At 50.8% G+C, this 23,433-nt stretch overlaps 1 protein-coding gene across 3 annotated transcripts in view; it reads left to right on the forward strand.

Moving 5' to 3' along the window:
* Positions 1–23,433, forward strand: part of PAX5 (paired box 5) — a 170,470-nt gene that overhangs the window by 61,186 nt on the left and 85,851 nt on the right. For all 3 annotated transcript variants that reach the window (XM_037144538.2, XM_037144539.2, XM_037144537.2), the window contains exon 6: positions 662–837. In XM_037144538.2, the coding sequence (XP_037000433.1) occupies positions 662–837 (176 nt within the window). The remainder of the gene's footprint in view (positions 1–661; positions 838–23,433) is intronic.

A 23,433-nucleotide genomic window follows, 5' to 3' on the forward strand; every position in this document is an offset into this window, starting at 1 on the left:
AACATGTGTCCCTTCCCGCGTGTGCAAGGCCAGCTGTGAAGAGGTTCCCAGAGGCGCAGTTGCTCTGTGGAAGGGAATGTGCGCTGATGACCCTGACAGGCTTTGTCAAACTGTCTGCCGTGGGCATGGGGCCGATAGGCTCCCCTCAGAATGGCGCGGGCATGTGTTTCTCTACAGCCTTTCTAACAGCGCTGTATTGGCCGGTCACATGATGTGGCAGCACATGTCCTGGGGAAGGGCATGGACTCTGGGACAAAGCTGCACCTCCCAGGGGACTGTCGGTACAAGTGAGGCAGTGGCATCTGCTGATTAAGCCTCTGAGTCAACTTTAGTGCCAGTGCTCGGGCAAATCACTTGATCTCTCTAGACCTCAGTCTTTTCATCTGAAAAGTGGGAAAACAGTAGCATCTTCAGTGGGGTCCCTGTGAGGGTTAGACGAGGTGATGCGTGTGAACAGGGCATGCAATGCACAGTGCCCGGTGTGTGGCTGAGGGAGGCCGTCTGTGTGCACACCAGCAGGGCGACTTTGGCCAGGACCCCCCTGTCTGTTTCTGGGCCCGTGTGTCTCTCAGGCCCTCTTCCCAGTCTCAGGGTCTGACGTGTTTCTCTTCAGCAGCTCGTGTAAGCCGCACTCACCCTTCCCCTCTCATGCTCACCCAAGGTATTCAGGAGTCTCCAGTGCCGAACGGCCACTCCCTGCCGGGCAGAGATTTCCTCCGGAAGCAGATGCGGGGAGACCTGTTCACGCAGCAGCAGCTGGAGGTGCTGGACCGCGTGTTTGAGAGGCAGCACTATTCGGACATCTTCACCACCACGGAGCCCATCAAGCCCGAGCAGGTACGCCCCGGGACACGCTGCCCGCCACAGCCCCACCCGAATGCAGGCCTGGGGGTCCTCCCGAAGGCGCCTGGCCGGGTGTGGGTGGGAGCACCCAGTTCTATTCACAGGCGGCTTCTCCTTGTTCTTGGCCAAGCATCCCACGAGGTCAGGAGGACTTGCTGGGGGTTCTGGAGACTTCTCGCCCGGTGCCTCTGTTTCTCCTCCTGGCCAGGAGGGGATGTGACCTGTCTGGCTGCTCTGCATTGTCTTGCCTGGTGGCCCTTCCCAGGGCTCTTTGCACAGGGGGTGTGATGATCTTCTGGGCCACTGGAGGTGGTCTTGCGTCATTATCCCGTCAGGGTGAAGGCAGAAATACGTAAGCGCCCTACGGCCATAAGCCACGTTATGATGGTACTGGTATGCACCCCCCGTCAGTCCCCTGGTCAGGTTGCCTGGTCCTGCTTTTAGAAACTGAGTCTGAGGGTTTGGAAATGAGGAAATGCCTCACTGGACAAATGCCCAGCTGAGTCATTGGCAAGAGAGGAGAGAGCAGGAGGAGGACCCCTTGCAGAGCAGCCCCCTGCACTGCCCTGGGGAGAGAAGCAGTCCCTGCCTGTGGTCACAGAGATGGGACAGAACGGGTCTGCCCAGGGAGAGGCTCCCGGGGCCTGGGCGAGGTCCAGACTCAATCCAGGACAGTAGTTCCCGATGCTCCGTCTGTGCTAGGCCCTGTGCTGGGTTCCTTGCAGGCACGAGTGGCTCAGACATGGTTTCTGCTTGCCAAGGGCTCCCATTGGTCTGAGAGACCTGTGGGCAATGGCTTTCCCAGAACTTTGCTATCTGGTGCTGGTGGTGAGGCCTGGTTATGCCGAGCTTCTTCTGCATGCTAATTAGATGATGCTTCTGACATTTTCTGGAAAAGCAATTCCAAACCAGTACGCTGTGTACACAAAGTCTTGTAGAGAGGAAAGTTGCCTGAGGGGACCTTGGTGGCGAGGAGTGCATGAGGCCTTCGGGCCACCATCCTATGACGGTCTGGCCACCTCTCGGCATTTCCTACGAGAGCTGTCCTGAAGAGCACTGATCCACTTGGTTCTCAGACGGGGAAACCAAGGCCCAGATGGGTGAAGAGACTTGCCCAAGGCTGCGCAGCAAGTTGTGTATTCACTTGACAAACACAGATGAGCGTCTACTAGTGCACAACACAGAGCAGACACCAGAGGTCCATTCGTGAAAGAGGCAGGCTTGAGCCTGCCCTCAGGGAGCCTACAGATGTGTGGAAGGATCACGATGAAGAATAACTCAAAGGGTATGGATTGCAGATGTGCTAGGTGCTGAGGAGGGCATGTCTGCAGCTCTCCAAAAACACAGAGCAGACACTGAGCCAGCTTGAAGGGGAAATGCATTTCTGCAGAGCCCGAAGGGGTTGAGCTGAATCAGAGGAAGGGACACAGGTATGGGTGAATGTGTCTGGCAGAAGGAAGAGCAGGTGCAAAGGTCCTGAGGCAGGAGGGAGAGAGGCAGGAGTGAAGAACAGAGTTGCTGGCCGTGCTTCAGGGAATGGCTGTCAAGACGGGTGGGAGGGGATGTCGAGAGGTGGGTCTGGTCCCATAGACTGTGTCAGGATTTGGTCTTTATCCCGCAGGTGGAGTGAAGTCTCCTCCAGGAACGAGGTAGCTGAGTGGGCTGGACAGGCCTGATCCCACACTCAGGTTGCTGGGTTTTAGGGAAAAGAGTCTCTTCCCATCACAAACAGCCTATCCCACTGCCCAGAGCTCTTCTGAGAGATGGCTAGAACCACATTTCACCTGACAGAGCAGGAGGAGAAAAGGGATTTAGTCAGGAAAACCTCCTTAGGGGAGGTCTGCCTTTCCCTCCAGAATCTGGGAGAAAATGTATCTTCCAACCATTGACAAGATCACATCAGCACTTGTGGGGATGACAGCAAGCCTTCTCCCTCCATCTTTAAGAGGCCCAGCGAGGGCACAGGGCTTGTGGGAGGTCACCCAGTGAGTGAGGAGTGAGGCGCAGGGGCCCAGGCACGGAGACTGCCGCATGCCCGGTGAGCCCCCTGTGTTTCCCACAGTCCTCGGAACCCACAGAACCTGGATCGTAGTCCATGTAGTTTAGAACGCCCAGAAAGACCAGGCAGACACTACAGGGCCTCATACTTGGGAGGACTCCAGCCACGTGTCTGTCCAGTCACTTGCTCAGACACACTCACATGCTCATTTATCCAACCTGTGTTTTGCACGCTGGCTGTGAGGCTGGCACAGCGCCGGGCACCCCGGGGAGGGAGAGATGAACCAGGCACCACCTTCCGGGGGCAGTGTGGTGTGGATTTGGATTCTGTAAGGGCAGGGAGAATGTCCTGTAGCCCTGATGAATGGAGACGTTGCCTCCACTGGGAGCATCCGGGGCAGTGGTACAGAGGAGGTGATGTTGGCGGACCGGTTGATGGGCCCACGTAGAGATCGGGCCTGGAGGAAAGAGACCTGAATTATAAACTCGGCGAGGGCTCTGTTTCCAGCGGTCTCGCTGTGCAGTGTCCTTCAGAATGATGCGGACACGGCTGCGGGCCTGTCTCTGACGGTGTGGGCCGAGGCAGGCCCTGCAGGCGAACCTCGTGGTGGGATAACGACTGACTCAGGGCTTTCTGGTTAATCTCCTTCACCTCCCCGTAATGCGCGGTAATGAGGAGAGATGGAAGGTGAGGCTGTGGGGCCGCTGGGCGCACACACAGGCACTGGACTATGAATGACATACCCTCGCTCCCGACTCCCAATCACTTTGGACAAATGATGGTCTGAGCAAGGAGCTGCAGGCTGGGAAGGCAGGCACGTCAAGGGTACAGGTTCCTTGAGCCCCGTCATGCTTGCTTTCGCCTTGCCCCGTGAGCCCCAGAGAGGACACGAGGGTGGAGACAGGAAGGGGGCCTGGAGCTCCGGCCGCTGAGGCTGGCCCCTCTTCCACTGTGAGCAGATCTGTGACTCCAAGGGCTGGGGGCCTCGGTGGGGGCCTTGCTGTAAGTTTCATTGAGCAGCCCGATGCGGGAGAAAGAACGTTTGCTGGCCTTGGAGTCAGGGGAGTTTGACTTGAATCCTGGCTCTGCCCTGTTGGGCAATTTGTTTGACTTCCTGGAAGTCAGTTTCTATATATGAGGCAGTAGTGACTGTGATTTTGATAATAACAACGGCAGTAGCAAAGCCACAGTGGTCTTTCTCACCTCCACATGATACGGTAACAATTTTGAAGTACCTTTCACATCCGTAGTCTCTCTGGACCTCAGTGTAAATGCCTGCTAAGCAGACTGGGCAAGATTTGTGAGCCCCATCTTACAGATGGGAGCATTCTTTTCAGACCGTTCTCCCTATGTGAGGCCCAGGGGACTTCTGAGATTTGTCGAGGCCACAGAGCTAGAATTTAACCTCAGGATCTTTTGTCTTCATCTTGCATGAGACAGTTGCATGGGCCTTCGTGTCTCTGAAAGATTCCAGAAGCCAGTGTTCTGACTGGCTGGTTTTCAGAACCAGCCTTTTGTGGCCAGAGTCTGCCTATTATCCTGGAACTCTCAGACACTTGGGTGCTGAAATCCTCCTGACACTTGGGTGCTGAGGGCTGGGCAGAATCCAGTGCTGTGGAGGCTGTAGAGTTGGCTGGAGAGGGTGTTCCAGGCAGAAACACCAAACCCCCACGGGAAGAGCCTTCTTCAGGGCCAGGCTGGGGTCCTGACAGTTGCTCCCATGAGCTCAGGGCCTGCCCTCACCTCGCTGGTAGATCTCTTCCTGCCAAGATCTACCCTGGGCGATGGGCCCAGGCTTCTTCCTCTTATAGGGCAACTTAGTAAACCCTTGGACCTGGGTGGAAAGGGGTAACATAGACACACTGCTGGGGCAAGGGAACACTTCCTTTTCAACATATCTATATGAAAAGCAATTCTGTTTTCTCTACACGCGGAGTGAGTAAAAATCACCTCAGGGTAGGAAAGGAAAACACAAAGTAACAACTGCTGGTGCGTGCATGTGTGTGCATGTGCACGCTTACACGTGTGTTTCTGTTTCAGACAGGGAAATCTGCGTCAGTAAAACTCGAGCTGACGCTGTCGTGGGTGCTGTGCTTCTGGCGGGAGGTGGTCCCTCCTTCGGCCGAGGCAGGGAAGCTGCCACCGAGCACAGCCTGCCGTATTTACTCTCGGCAGACTATTAACCAACACCAAGCTATTAATCTGGCTTTTGAGCCTTCACTAAAGCCCATAAAAGCTCACAGTTGTCAAATGGAGTTCATTTTAATTTCCTTTCAATCACAGTAAATTATTCAGGTGATAAATCAGCTGGAGCAGCCTCCTGGCTGTAATAGAAACCCTAATTCCTGGCTAATTATCCAGCCCATTGCTGCCAACAGATCAATACGGGCACAAAATGGAACGGGCCCAGGGCTCTCCCTCCCATTGGGCCAGAGACAGAAAGACAGCTGGGGAAGGGGGACATGCTGCTGACCTCCCAGGAAGTTCAAAGGTCACAGGGGTTAAATCAGGAGAAGGCCTGTCCCTTGTCTAACAGAGAAAGCTACCAGAAATGCCTCCGGCTCTCATACGCTGCTTTGCGCTCTGGACAGTGGCATTTGTCCAGGCTGGTGTGTCTGGGGCCGAGCACTGCCTACTCTTGTGGGTGTCCCACTCCTGGGAAGGGGCTGGTTTATGTTTTTGACCATGTTGAGTTGGGTCATTGGGGATGGCCTTGGACGCCTTCCTCTCTGCGTCAGAAAAGGGGCTGGGACTGTGGGAGAAAAGACGTGGTGCCGGACATGCTTTCTTCAGGGAGCTCAGGTTCCTGTGTAGAGTGGGCCAGAGCCCACCAGGAGAGGAGGGGGTGAGGAGACAGGTGTGCAGGCTGAGAAAGGGGGAAGGCTTCCTGGAGGGGGTGTCTTTAGTGCTGAGCTTTGAGGGATGGGCAGAATCCAGTGCTGTGGAGGTTGTAGAGTTGGCTGGAGAGGGTGTTCTAGGCAGAAGGAACAGCCTGGGTGAAGTTAGGCAGAAATGCGGGGCTGGCAGGGAACTGCAAGCTGGTCCAGGTGGGTGGAATGCAGGGTGAGTGAGAGGAAGTCAGGGGCCTGGGGCTGGGGAAGCAGGAGGGGACCTGAATCCCAGAGGGCTGGAATGTGCAGATGGTTTGGCTTTGCTTTGGGAACAGTGTGCCCCAAAGAGCCCTGAGTCCGTGGCCCGGACTGTTCTGCTCACCTTGAAGCAGCCTTCACTGGGGCCTCCTGCCTCTTGCCCTGTTCCTGCTGCTGCTGTTGGATCTCTCTTCTGGAGGCCCTTCCCCACATAAGAGCCCCTCGTGGTTTCCCACCACTCCAAATCCAACCTCAGCTTTTTATCCCCATCACGACCCTTCACCGCCCCCACGTCCCTCTGCCTGCTTATGAGAGGCTCCGACCGTGGCCGGGCCTGACCCCTCACTACCACACATGGGCTTAGCTCCACCTCTGTCTGAGACCACGAGCTGGTGTGTGCGTCTGTGTGTGCATGTGTCGGTGTGCATGTGCACGAACAAGGGAGCACCAGGCTTGGCTCTGAGCAGGCAGGTGGCAGGTACTGCAGTTATTACTTTCTCAGTGTTGTGGCTCTCACTCCAACCTCCTGCTCGGGGTTTCCCTGCATGCAACACTCTTCGTCTGTTTTTAAATCTACTCTGCCCGGGCCCAGCAGGAGAGCTGCCTGCCCTGGGAGGCCTTCGCTGACCCGCTTCAGCCTGCACTGACTTGCCTCTTGTCAGAGCTCACAGCTGCTTCGGGTTCTCACCATCACTGTAGTCCTTGTCGTAGCGACTGTGCGTCTGCTGCTCACCACGGGCTCGGCTGTGTTCTAAGAACCCTTCTCCCCTCTTTTGCTCTTTATCTGAGCCAGGAGAAGCCTGTGAAACATTTTAGACCCAAGGTTATTGGGATTCAGTCCAATACAGATTAGAGTATTCTGACTGTTGTGAGGAGAGTTGGAGGGTGGGAGACTAGGAGACTATTGGAAAGGTGCAGATGATGTCGCTGTCCCCTGGATGTCACTGTATCCCCGGGGATGGTGGTCTGCCCTGTCCCCACAATGCCCTCATTGTATCTCTCCTGTCCCCTCTGCTCCCCTCTCTTTTCCCACCTGCCCCCGGGACCCCCAACTCTCTAGCCAGGCTCCTGGGGTTACTAGAGTAGAGCTCATATTTGGTTCTGAGCTTCCTGGTGGTCAAAGCAAAATGCAAAACACAGTCAGCTGTGTGCTTCTCATCATCCACCAGGAGAAAATAGGCTGGTTCCCCAAAGGAAGCTATGTTTTTTCTGACACTTACATGGAAAGGAAATTGTCGTATGGGGTTCCAGTGGGAGCCCCTGCAGAGGTGGCAGGCGCAGTCTTCAACACACCCATAGAGATGCCATGGCAGGTGTTATAGGGCTCTGTCCTATGGATAAATGCCACGGTCACATGCTAATCAGTGCGTGTCTGCAGGGGCAGGGCTGCTGTGAACACGAGCTCTGCCTTTCTAATAGCCCAGCTTAAACTAAGAAAAACCCCATCCGCTCTGGGTGGCCAGTCTTAGGTTTTCCAATTTGATGCTCCAGGAAGATGTGTCTCCACTGGGGGGCTCTGTGACCTCCTGCCACCCAAGCTACCTGTGGGAAAATGTCCCCCCGCCCCAACTGGAGAAGCTTCTATCTCCTCACCATCAACTCAACTCTTGATGAGAAGGGGAACACCGTGGTTTGCACTGGACTTCTCTGATGAGGGCTTGGTGTGCAGGAACTTGGTGGGTTTTGAGGAGGGAAGAGTCATGTGATTTAGAGATTACAGGAGCAGACGGCTCACCCACCTGGCTACAGAGGGAGATGACGGAACTGAGAGGGGTCGTGGCTGGGCCTCCACTGGGGAGCAGGCGTGGGCTGATCTGCCACCTGGAAGGCTGATAAGCCAGAGGCAGACTTCTGACCTCAAGGCGCAGCAATGTGCCCAGGGAACACCGCCCAGTGAATGTCCCGGGCTCTGACCAGTCAGAGGAGAGACTTCTCCTGTGGAAGGAGCTCCGAGAGGGTGTAGTGGCAGGGACACGGGTAGGAGTTCCTTTTCCAGTTCTTCTCAGTATGAAGAGAAAGGATTCAAACCCCCTCTTTCTGAATTGAGATGCTTATGCAACATTGAACTTGGGTGTCATCTTCCCTTTGGAACGAGATAACGACAAAGATTGTGCTGGAATTCTTGCCCCCTAGACCTCCAGAGGCACTGGGTGTCTCCCAACCATATTCCCCCTTACCCCTTACTGTCACCATCGCGAAGTGACACAGGGGCCTCGGCCTCCTCCACTTGCTCTGCTGACCAGGATCTTGCCTGTTTCTTCCTAAGATATTTTCCACACGGCTGAGTATTCCGAATACTTTTGTCTTCCTGTGGATCACACAGAAGGGTATCTACCCGAAGAATCACAAAGCACTGTGCTGGATTTGCAAGACTGGGCACATTTGAGGGAACACCGAGCATGTCCTCATAGTGTAGAAGCACAGGACGGACCCCTGGGCTCTGCTGGCTCTTGGGATGGTCCTTTCCTCCTGGGTCCTGGTTTCCGCCTTTGGGGTCAGGGGTCAGACTGGGTCATCCCTGAGATCCATTCCAGCTCAAACATTCTGTAAGAGACAAGACGAATCGGAATTCCATCTTTGGTTTTTATTTTGACTTGTTTACAGTTTTTCCTCTTGTCTGCTCCACTCTTTCAGATGACAGGTAAGTTCTGTGTATGTAGGATTTAGAGATTACAAGCGACTTGTCAAAGAGCTGCCTGTGCCATGCTGGGATGTTCTTCCATTCATTTATTCATTCATTCATCCAAGAAATTTCTGCAGATGTGTCATGTCAGTGACAGTGACCACCTGTGCTGTGCCATGCGGCATAAAGTGAGAGCAATAGATGCAGCCAAAGGCTCTGTGTGAGGTTTGACTTTCGAGCAGAGCTATTTCCCCGTAAACAAGACTCGCCAATATTTGCAGTGAACAAAAGAGACAAAAGAACAGGTCATTTCAGGTCTACAACTTGTTTGTTTTGAGAGTGCACTGGAAGTTGGGCGTCAGAAATTTGGCCAGTCACAAAGCTCTTAAAAAACCCCAAACCTTTATTATATCGTAAATTGTACCCTCCCCCCGCAAAAAGAACATAGATTTCTGGTTTGATAACAAGGTCTGAACTATTGCAGACTCCCCTCCCACCTCAAACAATAGAAATACTGGAGCAAATGTGACAATTACTTTATATATATATATCTGAGGTTTACATAATGAGAGGGAAATCGTCAGGATCTAGAAATTAGGAAGGAGCTCAGAGTCAGAACTTGACATGGCTGAGCCATTGTCTCGGTCTCCCAGGGCGCTGGTCCTACATATAGTTCCCAGTGAACAGGGCCTGGGATTTGAGGCTGGTGTTGAGACAAAAGATATGGTGGCCTTAGACTTATGTGTGATATGGGAGATGGAACGTGGACTCTGGAAAAAACTCAAAACCTGGAGGGACTAACCTTTGCATGAATGAGTGCTGGGCAAATGTCACCTGCAGGCTGAGGCCTGATCCTGCATGGGACTCAGAGTGAAACAAAAGCTTCCCATGAGCAGCTGAAATCCCAAGCTTGTGCCATTTACAGGCGTGGCATCCCACGTCATACCATTCACAAGAAACCCAAGAAGAGAAATTAATATAAAAACTGGGCTCATGTCAGTGAAATTCCTCAGATGCGTAGCAGAAGCACATGCAAAACTTTCATCCGGATCCTTCCACAGCCCAGTACGCACAACACGCTGGAGTAAATGGTAACTACGGCAGCAGAGCTTACAGTCCAAAAACTGCAAACCACACGAGGCAGTGAGGGCACGTCCGGAGACACAGCAGCAAAGTGAGTATTCCAAGAACCTAAAGTGAGAATCAGAAAGAGACTATCAAATGACTAAAGAGACGAAAAAAGGAGTAGAAACACTACAAAAGAATAAAACATCATGAAGAAAGGATAATCAGATTAGAAAAACAAATTAGATTTCTAGAAATAAAAATTTTAGTCACCAAAATTAAAAATTATATTTGTTTTTTTAAATATCAGGTAAGACCTGGCTGGTGTGGCTCAATGCATTGAGCGCTGGCCTGTGAACCAAAGGGTCACTGGTTCGATTCCCAGGCAGGGCACATGCCTGGGTTGCAGGCCAGGTCTCCGGTGGTGGGCACAGGAGAGGCAAGCACACACTGATCTTTCTCTCCCTCCTCTCCCCGCTCTTTCTAAAAATAAATAAATAAAATCTTTTAAGAAAGAGAAAGCACTGGGCATCTCAAAAGCAATAATTTAAAAAATAAATAAATGAATACCAGGTAAGACACAGCTGATAGAAAGTGAGCAGTTTGAGAGACAGAGCTGAGAAAATTAACAGGAATGTAGCACAGAGATCTCGAGTTGGGAAATATGAAAGAGGGGGTAAGAGATTAAACAAAATTTCATGTGAAGGTCCAACATACACCTAATAGTTGCTCTGGGAAAGTAAATAGAAAAAATAGAGGTGAAGCAGTATTGAAGAAATAATGGCTAAGGAATTTGTGGAACACAGTTGTTGTAAGACATGTATCACTACGTTGAAGAAGCATGCTAAATCCCAAGCAAGTTACATAAAGTAAGTGCGGGTCTAGGCAAAAACCAGTGAAACTGATCAGAGACAAGGAGAAAATTAGAAAAGTAATCAGAGAAAGTATAACTTTAAAATCGACAGTTGCTTTTTAAAGCATCAACAGAAGACAATAGTCTGAAGACAATAGAAAATATCTTTAAATGTTAAGGGATAACAATTAACCTATACTCAGGTACTATGATCATTTTTAAAAAAGATTTTACTTATTTACTTTTAGAGAGGGGAAGGGGAGGAGACAGAGAAGGGAAGAAAATCGTTGTGAGAGAGTGACACATTGCCTCTCACACGTGCCCCCAACCAGGGACCTGGCCCACAACTCAGGCATGTCACCCGACATCGGTGACCTCTCGGTTTGCAGGCCTGTGCTCAATCCACCAAGCCACATCAGCCAGGGCAGGTAAATGATCATTTAATAGTGAATCCAAATAAAGACATTTTCAGACAAAAAGGGAGAGAGTTTACTACTTGCATACTTGTGCTGAACAGGTAAATAATGTATTGTAATAAGAAGAATCTGAAAAAAAAAAAGAAGACTCTGAGATACTTCCAGTTTCAGTTCTGACATGTAAAGAACTTGGAAGTTGTCACCTGCATATTTACAACAGGAAATAAAGCTGAGCAAACTGAAAATCAACAACTTTTCTTGACGCTTCAGGGAACTGAAGTTGCAGGACAGGCAGCTACTGCAAAATCCGGAGCAACGGGAGAATATAGAGTGACGGCTGCGCTCTGTCAGCTGGATTTAAAACTCCGTGCTAAAGATTTACTTACCTTAGTTTCTATCATCCAGTATATCACACCCAGCTTTCAACAAAAGTTAGGCAAGAAAAAAACACAGTGTAAAGAGACAATGTGAGCATTGGAACCAGACTCAGCTGTGACACCCATCTTAGAATTTTTAGACAGGGAATTTAAAATAACTGTGATTGATGTACAAAGAGCTCTCAAGGAAAAAAAGTAGATGGCTTGCATTTTATGCCATACAAGAACAGGTGGGTCGTGTTCAGCAGAGATATGGAAACTGTAAGAAAAATCAAAAGGAGATGCTGGAAATAAAAAGCACAGGAACAAAGTACCTTCGATGGATTCATCAGCAGATTGGACAGAGTCAAGGAGAGAATCTGTGAGCTTGAAGGCATGTCTATAGAAACTTCCCGAACTGAAACGTAAAGAGGAAAAAAAAAGAATGGGGAAAAAAGCAGAACAAAAAAATCCCAAACCCCAAACCACTAGAACAGAATATTCAAGAATCATTTAAAAAGGAATAACATATGCGTAATTGAAATACTGGAAGGAGAAGACAGAATGAAGAAAAATATTTGAAGAAGCTGAGACCTTTCCAAAATTAATGACAGATACCAAACCACAAATGCAGGAACCCAGAGAATATCAAGATAGTTTGATATCTGCACCTCTGCTATTAAAAAATCAGAAAACCAAAGGTAGAGAAAATCTTTTTAAAAAGCCAGAGGGAGGAAAATCGCCCTACTCATTGAAGAACAAGGGTAAGAATTACAGTGGGTTTCATGAAAGACACCATTGCAAAGAGGAAGAGAGTGAAATGAAATACTTAAAGCATTGAAAGGAAAAGCCACCAACCTAAATAGAAATCTGTATGTTGGGAAATTACCCTCTAAAAGTGAAGGAGAAATAAAAACTTTCTCAGTCAAACAAAAGTGGATGGAATTCATGACCAACAGACGTCCCCTGCAAGAAATGTTTAAGAATAGTGTTCTTTAGGGAGAAGAAAAATACGTCAGAAACTCAGGTCTACAAAAAGAAAGGAGGGGAATCAGAGAAAGAACAAATAAAGGGAAAACACATTCTTTGATTTTTCTTTTTCTTAGCTGATCTAAAAGGTACCTGTTAAAAGTTATAGTAGTAATAGTGTGTGGGGTGATTATGACATTTGGATAAGTAAAATGAATGACAGCGGTGTCACAAGGGGCAGGGAGGGGCAGGACGGGGCAGGAGACATGGTTGTTGCGAGGTAGTTTTATCTACTTGCAGCAAGTAAAGGAGACAGGAGATTCATATCCAGAGCTCTGCCTCCCCAAGGGGGGGCTTAGGCATTGCTCATACACACTATTCGGTCAATGACACATCCATTGCAGTTGGCTGAGCTTGTCTGGGTTGGGTTGCTGTCAAGCTCATCCTGGTTACAGCTGGTCTGCAAAGTACTATGCTCCAATGTAACATTTAGCAAGAATAGCATTTAGTAAGAATGGCCAAGACCTTGAGACTTTTGTCCTATCTAACACTTTTACAGGATACTCTAGGGTCGGGGTAATGGAATTGGTGATATTAATTTTTCAGGGCAGATCACTTTATCCACTTGTAACTCACAGGAGTTCCTGGCCAAGAGCTGGCTCATCAGGATGAGGGTGTGAAAGGAAGGTGATGAAGGGCTGTGGTCAGAATGAGCACAGGGGTTTGAGGTCTTGGAGCTGGACCAGTTCTAAATGACAGGGTAAGGTCTTACTTGTGGTCATCCCCTGGGGCTGGGACTGGAGAATGGAGAGCAAGACCAATGGAGTGAAAGAGGTGTGCCCAGGGCAGGGAAGACAACAGTGGGAGGACCCCGGGAAGGGGGCACCCATCAGGAGGGACGGAGGCAGTTACTAACAGTATGAAAGGACTGGCTCGGGCAGGCGTGGGGTTCGGAGGAGGAGCCATGGTGGCAGAATGGTGTGGTGGAGCAGTGCCTGGAGGTGGCGCTGGGAACAGTGAGTATGCAGCTCTTCTGTCCCTCCCAGAGGGTTACGGGGAGGAGAGGAAGGCGGCTTCCACTGGAGCCGTCTCGGAGGCAGTGCAGCATCGGGGTTAGGAGCACAGGCTTCCAAGCAGGGGCTTGTGACTTTGCCACCTGTCGTTACTTTTGAGCCTCATGGGAGATACTGGTAATAAGTGATTGCCGGCTTACCTCAGAGCCTGTGTGGTTCTTCCCCGGTTCCTGGGCTGGAGCGTGCTAGTCCCCATCACGCCCCTGACAAGCATGCGCTTCCTTTGTGTGCCAAGTGTTACCTGAAACCTGCTTGGCTTTCCCACCGCTTTCACCTCGGTTTTCTCCTGTGTAAAATGGGATGATGACAACTGTGTCATTTTGGTGGTACAGATTAAGTGAGGTAAACATAAAAAGGGCTCAGCCAGGGATCCAGCCCATAACAGACAATCAATAAATGTTTCTTTTCTTGTTATCATTATCAGTAGCACCAAGGAGCATTTTTGCCACAGCCGAGGTCCCGCAGAGCAGAGAGGAGAGGTCGTGGTGGGGACGTGGTCAGGGCTGCTTGGGCAGGACGGGAATTCCAGGGGAGGCAGAGAGGCTGGCATTGTCGGGAGGGACGAGAGACGGTCCAGAGGCGCTGTCTGACCTGCAGTGGCGGAGCGTGTGAGCTGCGGAGTTGCCGGGAACTCCCCAGGCTTCGCCTGTTTTCACTGTCTGCCTGGCTACAGAGTGCACAGGCAGATGAGCTCAGGCTTGGAGGGGGGAATCCCATTAAAGTAATCAAAACAACAATTTGTACCATTTTTAGTACTTGTGCCTGAGGAGCTAAGAAATCTTTGTCATAAATTATTAATTCTGGGTTGTATTACAAGAACTTCCCCTACAAAGAAGCAAGTTCACATTTCCGTGTGGGTGCAACAGAAGACCAGAGTTCCTGGCCCCCAGGATTTGTCTTGAAGCAGGAAGGGGGCATCCGAACGTAGACTGAAACTTCTGAGCTTGCGAACGTTGCTCCGGGGAGGAAGGGCTGGGGCTGCTGGTGCCTGGGACTGTGCGCTCAGGGTCGCCTGCCTCGCACTCAGCCTGTCTGGGGATTCAGGTGGCACTGCACTGGTCACTCACGTTGGCCATGTGGCAAGGTGGTTCAGAGCAAGGGCTCTGAAGTTTCCTGGTCCTGCCTGCAACCTGGTGGCTGCACCTATTGGCTTTGTGATCTGATCAGGTTGCCCAGCCTCACTGAGCCTCACTGAGCTTCAGTTTCCCCATCCACAAGAGGAAGACAGGGGTCCTAGTGTGGCCCTCTCTGGGCCGGTGCAAGGACAGAAGGGGAGGTTCGTGTATGTAGGCCCTTGGCCAAGGGAACACTCATCGGGTGGCATCGATCATTATTTACATCCTCAGAGAATGCCTGGGCGATGCAGACAAGGCTCCTGTCCCCACGGAGCTTAGAGTGTCGGGCTGCACAGGCAGTGGGTGTGGAGGAGGATGGACAAGGGGGTTCCAGGAGGAGAGGAGGAAGAGCCAACGCACAGAGGCCTGCGCATGTGTCATGGGGAGACATGGTTTCAGGGGGGCCAGAATGTGAGGGTTGATGCCCCTGCAAAGCCTGTTTAAAAATAAACACAACTCGATACCATATCTAGACAATGCATGCAGTTCACCATTTTATTTGTATTATTCATGTAACCCTCATAACAAACCCTTCCAGCTTAGTGTTTATTTTCATCACTTAAAAGATGAAGAAAGTATAATGGGGCTAAATAGTAATGGGAAAAATACAATAAAAATTGTTTTAAAAAAGATAAGGAAGCTGAGGGGATGATACTTGATACACTACAACAGGGGTGTCAAACTCATTTTCACCGGGGGCCACATCAGCCTCGTGGTTGCCTTCAAAGGGCCGAATGTAGTTTTAGGACTGTGTAAATGTAACTCCTCCTTAACTTTAAGTTGAAATTACATGCGGTCCTTTGAAGGCAACCTCGAGACTGATGCGGCTCCCGGTGAAAATGAGTCTGACACCCTTGCCTACAAGGTTTAACTTTTTTACATTCTGTTGGCCTGGAGGCAGACAGACACAGTGGGTTTGGTTACACGTCTTGGAGGTCTTCGTGCTCATCACTTTTGGTTGCTGGAGGGTGAGGACTGTGACTGGAGCTGCTGGGAAGGGGAGCGTGGCTTCCCTGAGGGACACTTAGGAACAGGTGCAGTAATTTATCCAGATTTTTCTCAACAAATTCATTTATGAACAGGATGTGGGTGTCGAGCGATAGCATGTGGAGTGAACCTGGAGACTCCCTGTGCTGCCGGGCCCTGGGGGCTGCACTGTATCCGTAGACTCTCCTGCTACCAGCCTTTCTCTGGGCTTCTGATCCACTTTAGAACGAATACTTGGGATTTGGAAAAAGCTAGCATTTCCCTCCTGTTTGCATCCCGGTCATGGCTGACTCCTCATGTATTCCTTGTGGCTTGGGAAGTTAGGCGCGAAGGAGCAGAAAGTGGTCCCGGGGCTTTCAAATTCTACTGGGGACCTGCCTGTTAGTAAATAAGTTGCCTCAGGTGTCTCCTGGGGATACCTCGTAGCTCACCATTGAACCCTAATATCCTACCATGAACTTTAACCGCCAGGGGCCAAGGTGACCCTGTGACCTATCTCCAGCACCCGGTTTTCTCCTCCCTGAGCCGGAACTGAGAACCTGTGTGTGTGCTGGGGGAGGGTGGGTGAGAACGGTTCAGAAATGCTCACATACAGCCGTGAAAGATGAGCCCTCATTGCCTTGGAGAAGCTCAGCTACAGGGAAAAAATCTTATTTTTCCTGTACCTGACATTGGCAATTAGATCCCATGATATGGTAGATTTGGGGCCATAATCTCTAGCTGTTTCAACCTGATGCACATGGGCCCAGGTTGTGGCTGGGTCTGGGGAAGTGTGTTGTCTAAGCTCGCTGAACTGCGGTCAACGGCTTGCATTTTCCAGGTCTCGAGCTGGGTCCCAGTAGCAGTTACCGGATTTAAAAAACTCCGGCTGGCTGCCTGGGCACCAAGAGACACGGGAATGAATGCTCAGAGCGGCGCTGCCCACCGTGGCGGGGGTCCCAGGGTTTGGGGCGGGTTGTGTGGGGAAGGCTGGGGGGCGCCTCTGTGAGCCTTCTGATAGAGCAGCGCAGTTTCTGCAACGCTTTGTGTTTTAAATTTGCTTCTTTTGGGGAATGATGTGTCTCCACCTCCCTGAGGTGGAGAACTTGAAGTCAGACACCCCCTAGTTCAGGGCCGTGCTGTTTTATAATTACAGAGCGTTTACGTGGTGCCAAGCACCAGTCTGAGCACTCTGAGTGCGTTGACTCATTTATCCCTCCTACAGTCCTGGGAGGTGGGGACTTTTAGTGTCTTCATTTTACAGATGAGGAGACTGAGGAACAAAATGGCTCAGCAGCTTTGCCAAGGTCCTGCAACTGGTGTGGGGCAGCCCTGGGGTCTCGTTCAAGGTGCAGCCCGAACAACTGGACCAGCTGGTCCAACGTGCCAGAAAGAATGGCCGTGGGCCAAATATTCTAAGGTTCTAAAAATCTAAAAATAGTTCTTATTTTTAGGATCTGTTTCCCAGGTCGGAACAGAGTTATAAATAGCCATCTGTTTGAACCAGCTACTCCATTTGCTGGACAGATTTCACCTAGGGAGGCACTTGGAAGTAGCATTGATTGAAGCTAGCTGTCCACAGGCAGTTTTATTTCCTTTGTGTTTTAACGACAGAGGTGGGAGTGCGGCCACACACCTGCCCCAGATACCTTCTGGGGCCCAACCCTTGTATCAGTGCTAAACGGAGGAGGACTCTGGGTCTCCATCTTCCAGAGAGTGTGTGGCGGTGTGGACCCCAAACAGTGTTCTCAGGACATTCCTTCCCTGCTGGCAGGGAGTTGCTCCACTCGCCCGTGTAAAGTCCAGGCTTGGTCCCTGTTGGACGCCCTCCATGGGTGTCAGCGCTGCCCCTGGCATGGCCTGCACGGAACTGTGGGCACGGAGTGGCTTCCCTACTGCCACTTGGTAGGATCACAAAGCTTCCCATTGTTATGTGAGTTGGGCTCAGAGAAGCAATTGTTAGCGGGATTGCTTGGAGAAAGTGTAACCCGTGCGTCTTCTATGTATCCTGAAATTATTCCCAAATAAATCTCTGTGCCCTCTGTGGCACTTAATTGGCTCACCCCCCATACAATCCGCTTCCAGTTACTTTTACCAAGTTGCGCTTTGGGGGTGATGCCGGAACCTGCCTGAGGAGCACCCTAAGGGACCAGCGGTGGCTGTCATCCCTGGGTCTGGGGGACAGCCATGATTTCTCGGCCTGCTCCTTAGGGAGGGTCTGGGAGAGCCCTGGCCCGTCTGGGAGTCAGTAGGAGAAGCTATGAATAATGGAAGGTCCACATCTCATGCGTTCCATGAAGTAATGCAATGTACCAGGTTTCTCTTCTCCAGCTTGCAGCGAGGAGGGCCAGGTGTGGCCTCTCCTGTAGCAAGTTCATGAGCCTGTAGCCCCTTTCTTGGCTTTGAGGGTATGGAGAGCATGGAGTTTGAGAGTGTGGGTTCTAGAGCCAGACTCTGGGCTCTGGGTTCTGGGCTCAGTCCCCACTCCGCGGCTACCAGCTGCGTGGTCTTGGGCAGCTTACTGGGCCCCGCTAAGCCTCCATTTCTTCACCTGCGGAATGGAGGTGGTGAGCGCTGGCCTTCCAGGGCTGTGTGCGGTTGAGGTGAGGGTGCTGTGCAGCACAGAGCCACAAAGCATTTGAGAGCCGGAGTCTGTCCCTTCCCTCCTTCCAACTGCAAGTGTCACTTTTCTGAGACCTGAGCTCTGATTTGGACCCACCTGTTTCCGGGTGTCCCTTTGATCCAGTCTTCCCCCCTCAGCAGGCCTCACGTGTCCACCTGGAAATTGGTGAACGGAGACAGCCCGAATCCTTTCCAGCTCAGACGCTGCCTGGCCCTGTGGGTCTGGTGTAGGAGGCTCTCAGGGCTTCTCCTGAGCTGGCGGGTGGGTAGGTCCCAGACCGGGGAATGTATGCGTTCGTGCATCCAGCCCCCGGCTGCCGAGTTCACCACCCGGGAGACTCGTGCGAGACATGCTGGGCAATGCAGAGGCACACGGGGCAGCCCTCACAGCACACGGGGTCCTGAGGGGCCCTGGGCGCAGCTGCGGCCCTGTTCCAGTCCAGGCAGGGCATGCTCATTGCCTTTACCTGACGACATTCTTATTTTGTTTATTAAAAATACATTTAATACGTAGTATGTGCAAATGCTAACATTCTAGATAATATCAAATGTATACAGTGAAAAGTAAGTCTCCTCCTTACTCCTTTCGCTCGGCCACCCAGTTCCCCTCCTGGGAGGCAACCACCGTGACCAGTTTCTTATTCTTTAGAAGTTCACATGAAGTGCTTGGGTGGGGATAAGGCAGATGTGTATATGGGCGTATTTATACATGTCCCCTTTGAATGCATACAGTAGCATATGACATGCCTTGTTCTATTTTTACTCTTTTCCTGTAGTAGATATTTCCTCGTGATTGTTCCATCTCATCCTTTTCAACAGCTACATAGTCTTCCGTTATATGGAGTATCATAATAGGAGCCCAAGTCTCCTATTAGCTGCTTCCAATTTTTTTTCTCTTTCAACAAAGGCTGCAGTGAGAGTCCTCCTCCATGTTATTTGTGCACATGTGGGAGTATCCTGCGGGCTAAACTCTCAGAAGCGCAGTGGCTGGATCAGTGCACCGAAAGCCTTGTGAGTTTTGAGAACTGGACCCCCGCTGTCCAAAGAGGTCCATTGGGGGACGTGGGAAGGCCTTGGGGGACACAGGAAGGTCTCACTCCCTGGACCGCTCACACAGTGTATCAGTAATCTCTTGACTCATTGCTTGCCTGATAGATGAAAAATGACACATGGTGGTTTGAATTTGCTTTCCTCTTATATGAGTGAGCTCTGGCTTCTTATTTTTTTAATGTAAACTTCTTATGTGGGAATAATTTTAAATTTGCAGAAAAGTTGTAAAGATAGTTCATAGAGTTCCCACAAACCTCTCACCCAGTTTCCCTGCTGCTAACATCTTATGTAACCACTGCCCACTTGTCGAAACTAAGACATTGACATTGGCATGATACTAATGACTAACTTGCAGATTTTGTTTGGCTTTTGAGCCAAGGTTTCCCGTTCGGGTGAAGGTGAGGTAAGGTGTACGCTGAAGGTGGCCGTGCAGGCGCCTCGGCCTCCCAAGAAGTTGCGCGGGCCTGCGATTGACGTCATTCCCAGCACAGCACGGCCTGGACAGAGCAGCGATTGCTGCTTCTCTTCGTTCCTCTGGGACAGAATCACTCTTGCTGTTAAATCACATACAGGCCCTTTATTGCCGGCCCACGGGCATTTTCCTAGCTTTTGGTTTTCCAGGAGAGGGGATAGCACGTGCTAAGGCACAGAGGCACGAAATTCCAGTCACTTCAGAATAATCCTGATGGCACAGGTAGTGCTTCTAGTAAAATGAACACATTACAGAGACGGCTTAAACCAGCAATACTGCTGTCAGTCCCCCCTTCTGCCTCCTGGGGGCGCCACCGCCGCTGCTTTGGTGTCTATCCTGCTGGACCATTTTCTAGGGGCACAGACTTTTCAGGCTGCAACTAGAGGTGGGGTAGCTCGTGGTGCCATTGGGCAGGTGTGGGGAAGTTCTCCTCTTCCTTTTTGGCTCACGCTCCTAAGGAACGCTCATGTTCCTCCCCTGCAGACCGTGCTTTATACAGTGAGCTTCACTGCATGGCCTCGTTTGAGTCACAGCAGCTTCAGAGCGGCTCTGGGCGGGGAGCATCTTATTAATGCTCTTCTTGGACAGGTGAGTGAAAGCTGAGGCCCAGAAGGGTGTGGTAACTTGTTCCAAATGACACAGCCAGAGGCGAAGTTGTAGTTGAACTCGCTTCTGTTGCTACCTGAAGAATAATAATAGTCATATCAATATTAATGGCAAAGCTTGACCAAGCACCAGTCACTCTGCACACATTATCTCATTTAACCCTCGGAACAACCCTGTGAGCGAAGTACCATTATTAGACATGTTCTGGAGGTGAGGGAGCAGGGTGAAGTGAAGTGGTCGGTCCGTGGTGGGTGGAGCTGGGGTTCTAACCCAGCCGTGTCTGTTTCCCGGGCCTGCAGCCTTCGTTTCTCTGCTCGCCATCCTCGCATCTGGAGCTCTCTCTTGCCCCACAGCTGCCTTGCAGTTTGGTTTAGAGTGTCCTGTGCGTTTTCACAGCCACCCAGATCAGCGGTACCAGCGCTTCTGTTCCTGCCTCATTTCTCCCTGGGTCTGTGCCTCTGGCACGCTCAGCCTCACCTTTCTTCCAGGCTCTTCTCACCCACTCACTGCCGGGGCTCAGGTTCCTCTCATTGCACTGCTCTGGGTATAGCAGGGTGCAGAGCAGACAAAATGGAAAAGGGCTGTCCTGAGGGAGCTTCCATTCTCCTGGAACAAAGACGGTTCCTGGCCTGAGGCTTGGGTGCTTCTCCAAAACAGGCGGTTCTGAGTGTCCCTCTGCTGGACCCTGACGGTTCTGCCCTCTTACTGTTTGCTCGGCCAGGGGCACATTCTGGTGTCGGTTCTAGAGGTCCTGCCTGTTTTTCCTCCTCCTACTGTGGCCTGGGAATGTCGCTGTAAGCTCAGGGCGGGTCTCGGGGTGGGTCTCTGGGCTGCCCCTGGGGAACCTCCGTCTGTGTGATTTACCGTGCCTCACCGGGCCACATGTCTTTAAAATTACAGTGCCCATTTCCCACTGAAATAATTTCCACAAAGAGTAGTTCCTATTACCGCAAGAGGCGTGCAGACGTCATGATTTATTATTATTTATGGTCCCAAGGCCTTGTTTATGCAAGACGGGTTAGGTGCGTGCGATAGAAATGCCATTATGCAAATGACATTGAATGTCCTTACTGCGCCTAAATAATTTTTGTGTTGGACGATTAAACCTCATCTGTTATTGATATGGGCTGCAGTTGGGCTATTACAGAGTCCCAACAGTACTTACTCCCAGTAATGGGAAAATTGAGAGAGAGACCAACACAATTGCCTCAAGTGCACCGTGAGGGTCTGCGAGGAGCAGGACATCTCGGAGGCCTGCGCGGAGGGAGCCTGCAGGCTCCTCTGGATGAATAAGGAGGGCAGCACCCAGCAATAAATTAAGTCTTGCGTTTGAGCGGGTGCCTTGGAGGATTTCCGGCCGCCCGGGGGTGTGATCCAGCTATCTGACTGAGTCAGGGGACTGGGCAGCCCCAGCCCGAGTCCCAGGGGGGCCCACATTGAGGGAGCTGCTGGGCTGGAGCAGAGGGCGAAGTGAAGAGGGGTGGCGGCTGATGACATTGGGCATCCGATCTGCTGCACGGACACCCCGGCCTCCCGCGACCGGCCCCTGTGCACAGCGGCCAGCCTGTGCTCGCACTCTCGCTCCCGATCTCTCCTCTCATTCTTTTGCTCTCTCTTTTTTTTTTGACACAGCTGTGAAGTCCCATTTTGATCAGTGTTGATAGCTTATGAATTCCAAAATTGACAAAATTTACAGAAAAATGAGGATAATCCATCTTCCTTAGCGGCCTGTCAGGAGCTGGCCATACTTCATAATCTCCAATTACAGATGCTATTTTCCGACATTTACATGCAGATATTAGAACCAAATGAAAATGAGAAACAAAGAGAGAATGGAAATGCAGCTATTTATATGTATAAAAGGCAAACAGGTAAATTCGAGACGTTTAGATTGGATTTGGGGTCCCTTTAGGAGGCTACAAAGAGACAGCGTTGAGCACGTGTGGTTTCAGATTAGAATGGTGAGACTCGTGGTCCCGCCGGCCTGCCCTTGGTCTGGCAGTTTGGGTTCAAAATGGGTCAGCTCCGCCGGAGCAGCTGGGGGACACTTGATTTGGGTGGGAGCATGCAGGGTATCCCCCAGGATTTAGGGGTTCTCTAGGGATCACCCAGAGCTCATGCTAACTAGGGAACCACACTTATTTCACAAATGAGTAAGTTTAGAATCTTCAACATTTGTTTAAAAAAAAATGATGTGCATGTGTGTCAGGGAGGCAGAAAATGCCACCCGAGTAGGCCCTCTCTCCAAGGCAAATTCCCAAAAGTTGAGTCCTCATCCTGTGGACCAGTGCAAACACTGCCCCGAGGAGGGGACAGGGGAAGGTGTCACGGCCTGTCTCGGAAGGGCTTCTGGCCAGGTGCACCAGGAGATGCACCAATAAACTTCAGAAATGGGATATAAATAATAAAATTAATGGGGAGAGAAGGAGTTCTGATATATGGGTCATCCGCTCCCTTCTCCGGGCTAATCTGGCTGGGAGAGGAGGCTTTGTAATGAAAATGTTCTTCCCATAAAATTGGAGGGAGCACTGCCTTGTTGCCCTTGCAGCTGTGTGTGGCACCGGCTCCTGGCAAGCCGGAGATATTAATTAGCACTGCTCTGGATTAAACTCTCCCAACCATGTCGGATGCCACGATTTTTTCTCTTTGTGAGGCTGACACGGGTGGCAAGGAGAAGTCTGCCTGGGTTTTTCCAGCTTACTATTATCACTGAACTTTGCTTTTACTGGGGATCAAATCTCTTTCTCTCCTGGAAATGAAAATGAGATATTTCAGGGCTTCCCTGGACAGTCGGTTAGAACAGGCTGTTTTGTTGGAGTAGGCAGAGGAGGTGGAGAAGGTTGGCTGGGGAGATGTGAACTTCTCTGCCTGTGCCTTGAAGGCTTTTTTTGGTTTGTTTATTTGTGTGAAATCTCTTCCCAGCCAGCAGGTTTGATCTGTGACAGAGAGGTGAAGGAAACAAAACTGCGAGGTTATGTCTAACATATTGCACGTATGAGCGAGGAAAAGGAATTGTTAAAAAATCAAACCCGAACCAACCTTCACAAGAGTGTTTGTTGATGTGTCCAATCTCAAGGCCCATGGCTTGCCTGGTTAAGTAAATTATACGTATTAGCACAAAAGAGATTATTTATATGTTGTTTCCAGGTACAAAAGTCAAGATTCACAGAATTGACACAACTGCAAGATGCAAATGTATTTTCAGTAATTAAAAGCAAGGGCTCTTTTTAAAAAGATTTTATTTATTTTTAGACAGGGAAAGGGAGGGAGAGAATTAGAGAAACATCAGTGTGTGGTTGCCTTCCACATGACCCCC

Source organism: Artibeus jamaicensis, unplaced genomic scaffold, assembly GCF_021234435.1.
Source record: "Artibeus jamaicensis isolate MK-2021 breed Jamaican fruit bat unplaced genomic scaffold, CSHL_Jam_final scaffold_1964, whole genome shotgun sequence".
NCBI lineage: Eukaryota > Metazoa > Chordata > Mammalia > Chiroptera > Phyllostomidae > Artibeus > Artibeus jamaicensis.